Source organism: Echinops telfairi, unplaced genomic scaffold, assembly GCF_000313985.2.
Source record: "Echinops telfairi isolate 266 unplaced genomic scaffold, ASM31398v2 ScPeMD7_14;HRSCAF=57, whole genome shotgun sequence".
In the NCBI taxonomy this organism is placed as follows: domain Eukaryota; kingdom Metazoa; phylum Chordata; class Mammalia; order Afrosoricida; family Tenrecidae; genus Echinops; species Echinops telfairi.
In genome coordinates this window covers 3,802,929-3,809,063 of record NW_022103911.1, presented here as the reverse complement: position 1 = coordinate 3,809,063, position 6,135 = coordinate 3,802,929, and the positions used below count along the sequence as shown (strand labels likewise).

Genomic DNA, 6,135 nt, shown 5'->3' with positions numbered 1-6,135 from the left:
TTTCACAGAGCCACCGTTGTTGTTTAACATTGCATGGCGTCCCATGATGTACGTAGCATGGTTTGTTGACTCACTTTTCCACTGATAGCAAATTCGATTGCTGTATTCATTTATACATTTAATTGTTAATTTTTATTTTTCTCTCTAGAGAGCCCTTGGATCCCTCATCCCAAATCTGCATAGTATATGTAGGCTCATTGGAAAACGCCCGCACATGTGTGCGAGCAGGCACACACCCATTTGCAAAGTTCACGCAAAACTCACTATTCTTTCATTTTTCCATAAATATTTCAAGCCTTCATATATAGAGGTAGATGGATAGGCAATTTTTAAGATATACATTTTATTATATGAATATCTATCTACATATATCACTTAGTTCACTGCCATTGAGTCAGTTCTGACTCATAGCAACCCTACACGACATGGTTGAATGGTGGAATGTCTCTTTGGGTTTCAGAGACTGTAACTGTTTTGAGAGTGGAAGCAGTCGTCTTGCTCCTGCTGAATGTCTGCTGGTTTCCAAAGGCTAATCTTGAGGTTTGCAACCCAACATGTAACCATTATGCTTCCTGGAGACTATTATTATTATAAAATTCTGCACTACACATCAAATATGACGGGTATTAAAAATGTTTATGGAATATGGAATTAAATAACACCTAAAATGTGCCAAAAATTTTTGAAACCCTCTTGTAGATATACTACACACAAAAACAATAGAATTGATTTAAAACAGAAATGAATTCCATTACCTGACTACTAATATAGCATGCATGCCATGAATAATGAGAACTTTATGAAGCACTTAAAATCCAGTACCAACACAGTTATACACAAGTCAGCTGTCTTTTTGCTTTTATCTCTGAGATATTCTATACATTCTACTCTCTCCTTATGTTACAAATGCTACCTACTCCTAACAAATGCTCCTCTGACTATATATGAAATATTATTTATTCATTTATCCTACTTTTGTTTTCATATTCACAAAAATAAACTATTTTGGCTGCCTGTGAGCAAGACTGAGTTAAAAAAAATAATCAGAGACACAGATCAGATTAAAATCCAGCAATAATCAATCAGTAAATAGAGAAAAATGAAAGCTGTCAGAAAGTGAGCCAAATGGAAGAAGTAAGCCAGAAGGCTTGGTCACTGATAAGGTAACTGATAAATGCCGTCCTTTCTATCCAGTTTCCTAGTCTGGATAAGCCGGTCATATGCCTCCCATCCAAACAACATGTGTGCTCACAGCAGCCAATCGTGACTTCTATGTAGTTCTCTTGATCCCCGCTCTTTCCTTATCAGCTCACTTTACCTGCCAAGTCTCTTAGAATCTGAAAGGCAGCTCTTCAAAATTTTACATAAAATAAATATGCATTTGGAGTTGCATTGCTCATTATTTTTACTCATTATCATCTTTTTTCCCCCTTAGAGGAGAAAAAAATGTTCAAAATGCTGCCACTAATGTACAAAAAATAAAATAAAATCTGGAGAAAACTCATGCCGCTGCCCTGCTGAAAATGCAAGACTTTAATACGGTGACAAAAATGGATCCTGGCATTTGGTGACTTATTAAAGATAAAAATTTTTAAAATTCTGTCTCTGATTTCTTAAACCACATTGTATTTTGACTTGAATTACTGGCTTCAAGAGATAATGTACAGAAATGCTTCTTATGTCATTTAAAAGGCATGAGGAATTGGAAGGAGTTTACAGATCAAATTCAAACCTCAATGTCAAAGCCTTGCAAACTTAAAAAGGCTTCTTGATCCTTCATTTTCAGAAGCATAAAACTCTAGTTCTTTCTTTATTGCTGATATAGTTTTTAAAGTAAATTATAGATATCAAATAATAATATTGTACAATGGCTATTGTGCTCTGTTTTACATTACTTTATTAATCCTGCAATGGAACTCTTAGTAGAAATTATGAAGGCAAAGTTTAAACCTGAAGATATTCTATTGTGTGTCACCAGTGCAGGGGTGTCAATCCCAGGACAATCAAATAATTCCTTGCTATGGGTGGGGCTGTTCAGGGCATTGTAAGATATTTAACAGCATTCCTGGCGTCAACCCACTATGTGCTAGTAGCACACTCCCCCAATTTGTGACACTCAAACAATATCATTAGACATTGACAAATATCCTCTTAGAGATAAAATCACTCCCACTTGAGAACCACTGGATCAAGTGGTTAATTTGAGAATTTAAAAATGCTGACTTTGCTGTTTAATGTTAAAGACTATATATGAGAAGATGATAAAAGTGTTGGCATGGACAGAGAATATTTTCAATGACACAGAGACTGAAGTTTAGAGGGAAATATCTTATTTTTATTTTTAGTAATATATGTACAGTAAACCTAGTATTTAGGTATGTATATTGTTCCTTTGCTTCAAAATATTGGTTGATAAGTGAATACAAGTCAGGATATCAGGACTCATCATTTAAGAATTCCCTAAAAATCCTATCATAAAAAATTTCATTAGATTTATGATTTACAAATCGTCATTAATAAAAAAGAATGACATTACTGAGCCAAGAAGTTGAGTGTGCAAGGAATGAAGGTTTTTCTGTGATAACGATTTTTCTGTGGTAATAGTTTTAAAAATAAAGAAAGTTAGGTGCTAATGTCAAATGCATACCAAATAAATGTATTCATTAGTTCAAAAATATTTATGTACTAATAATAAAGTAAGGAATTATGTAAAAGCATAATGACTAATTGGTACATTCTTCTCATGAAATATAAGGTTTAAAGGCGATTTCTTTAGAAATCATCTGCAGAAGTTAGCTTAAGTTTAACTCACAATAAATCCTAAAGACACACAAGTACAATAAATCCTAAAGTAATGTAAGTGTTACCTAAATAGTCCTTTCTCCAGGATAAAGTCAGATCATTTCAATTTAATTTTTTCCTGCCAATTGATACAGACATATTAGTGTTTGGAATAATTATTTGAAAACAGTATCTTTTAACTTTGAGACATACTATATTATTTGTGTTGTTTCACAGTAGGCAAAGAAATGTAAATTTCTAACTGCAAAACAAAAGACAAGACCTTCTCTCTATGTTGACCCACCTAGCAGTGGTCTCTAAACCAAGACAAAAGTGTTTAGAAGCCAAACCATTCAAATCTTTGTTACTCTGGCCAATGCCTGGGGAATAGTTAGATAGATGATATTGGATTAGTGCCCAGCATTAGTTGGACTTCTAATGGGTTGTAAAGACAAAGACAGAAATTATGAGAGAAGTGATTTAAACCACGACACAGCAGGCGGGCTAATCAAATGAAGTCACCATTAGCGTTTATCTTACCTTCACAGTAGTGTAATTGCTGCTTTCTTGGATATGGATTAAAATGCCATTCTCGCTTCTTGTCCGGAATTTGACTTCCAGACTGTTCACACCAAAAGGCTCCAACATGGCACCTCGTATACTTTGTCTTAACAAATATTCCCTCTTTTCATTCTGACTCATGTGATAGTCCAACCGCCCTTTCCCTTCCAATGATAAGGCCGTATCCGGGGTAATAGCTGAAACCCACGGAAAAAAGCAAAACAAATACTTTCATTAGGTATTTCTTAGGATTTTCTGTAAAATTATGACCATTATGGAAATTGTCAATAAAAATATTAAAAATTTTAGAATCAAGCCCCCAAACCTTCCCTTGATAAAAATTATTTCCCCTTGTGGACTATTGTATATATTGATTTAGAATGATTAAATTAATTTTAAAAGCACAATCAAATAATACAATCATTAATCATTTTGGAAATCCTCATAAAAATTACTGATACATGAGATAAAAAATACAAACATGATGAGATAGCCACCCTTTGAAAATATGTTTATTCTGGACTCAGTTTCCCTGCGTTTGCATTTGCTTTATTAATTCGGGTATTATACCCTTTGAAGCAATAGTAAGTTCAAACCTGATTTTGTACTACATGATTTCTCAATCCCAGCTACCGGCATTTTGGATAAAATAATTCCTTACTGTGGGAGGCTGTTCTCTGTTTGTCTGTAATCAGTTTTGCAGTGTTTTCAAACTTTCCAATGGACATATGTTTCCATAGTTAAATATGATTTGTGATTTTGATACTCAACTATACTAGATATTTGGATAAGTATTTCAAAGACATATTTCTCTTTCTAACTGTATATCAATAATCACCATGCAGCACTTCATCTGGTAAAATGAGTACATTTTAAAAGTATAGAAGTTCAATTTACAGTTGCAAATAATTTTGATGAGAAAAAAATGTAAGGAAAGTAAGCTCAAAAGGGCCTGAGTACTGAATATTAGATGCCAAATATAATTTCATATTTGCAAATTTTATAGCATGTAAATTTTATCTCAGTTATAAAAGGGGATCTCAGGCATTGATCAAGTCAATAAAAATATAACAATTATAAATGTTATATGCTCACACTTAGTGATTCTGTGTGTATACCTCTTAACCAAATTAAAACCAAAAAATCATGAGAGAAATATTTCCTCAAATTAAGAAAACATTAAGCCAAAGCATGCATATACTTTCTGGCCTTATAAACTGTCCGCAATTACTTTAGATAAAAGAGCAATAATTAAAGTCGCACTACCCACTGCCACTGAGCGCCTTCTGACTCATAGAGATGCACTACAGCTTTTCCAGAGGGAGTGTTGTTAGATTAATGGGTTCTGCTTCGGGCTGCTAATCACACAGTCAACAGTTCTCTATCACCAGCTGCTGTCTCAGAGAAAGATGAGGTTTTCTGCTCCCATAAAGATTTAGTCTCAGGAACTCAGAAAGGCATGTCTACTTTGCTCTACAAGAATCAACTCAATGGCAGCATTTGGTTTCATAGAGTTTCCCAGGCTTTATGTGTGGAAAGAGAAAGCCTGTCTTTCTCTCAAGGAACCACCGATGGGTTTGAACTATCCACTTGACCTGAGAAGTCCAATGCTTACCCTGCAGTTCCACCCAGTCATCACTATTTCCTCAAATAGATACTGCCCATTTAATATTTTCTGTATATGAAGGAAAAGCAGTCATTTTAAAATAGCATGTTTAATTCACTGCCACAGAGTTGATTTCAGCTCAAAGGGCCCCATCGGACAGTGTAGAACTGCCCCTGTGGGTTTCTGACACAAGTCCTTATAGGAGTAGAAAGCCTGTCAGTCTCCGGAGGAGCAGCTGGTGGGTGGAATTGCTGACCTGAGCTGCCCAGTATGTAATCCAGTACATCTCCAGTATTCGTCCACATATGCAGGCGTATGTATTAATACGTTTCAAGCTTTGTAAAATTTCCAATGGATGATGAAACAGCTTACATTTCTCACAGTACTTTCCTGTCAACCCTTCCTTGCAACGGCACTGCTGCCAAGACCAGTGATCCGCGCATGTGCCGCCATGCTGGCAGGGGCTGCGAGAGCAAGCGCCTTCCAGTCGAGGACATCTAAAACACAATCACAACGAAGCGCATTAGACACTAAAGGAGATGGAGAAAATGTGCTAAATATGTGTTTTCTTAAATGTAACTTTTATTGATCAGTTTCCCTTCAAACACTCAATTAGTTTAAGCTTAGATTCCAAGTCTATTTGGAGGATGTAATTGTACTAGAAGTTATTCCATATCATTTGATTCACTTGCATCTAAGAAAAGAATTTTAAACACCACCACCACCAAGTACACAATTTTTTAAAAGACGTGTCAATTTTTACAGTAGTTTTTATTTGAGCAGATATATTTGTCAAATAAGCATTCTGAGTTAAATTGATTCTGAGCCCAGATTTTTATTTGCTTTTACATCTCTGAGTGTGTGCTAAGTCACTCACTGTTCTAAGCATGAAGGTACAGTGGTGAACAAAATACCCTATATTCGCGGAGTATTGTTTCCTGTGGAGGAGACTGAGGGTAGAGAAAAATTTGGGGAAAATTCCATCTGAATGGACAGAAGTAAATGCTATGGGAAAAATAAGACTGAAGACAGGTATAGGGATTCGAGGGATGGAGATTTCTGTAGTAAGCAGTGAAGAAAGAACACACTTCTTATAAAATCTTAAAGAAGAAAGTAAACATCATGTATCTGGGACACACACACACACACACACACACACACACACAAAAAACCCCCCCCCCCCCCAG

The 6,135-nt window shown here is 35.4% G+C and overlaps 1 protein-coding gene across 1 annotated transcript in view; it reads right to left on the bottom strand.

Annotated features, from left to right (window-relative positions):
• Positions 1-6,135, bottom strand: part of FAT4 (FAT atypical cadherin 4) — a 201,670-nt gene that overhangs the window by 8,826 nt on the left and 186,709 nt on the right. Inside the window, exons 14-15 of the mRNA XM_013007038.1 lie at positions 5,321-5,445; positions 3,322-3,539 (exon numbers count right to left, since the gene is read on the bottom strand). Coding sequence (XP_012862492.1) covers positions 3,322-3,539; positions 5,321-5,445 — 343 coding nt within the window. The remainder of the gene's footprint in view (positions 1-3,321; positions 3,540-5,320; positions 5,446-6,135) is intronic.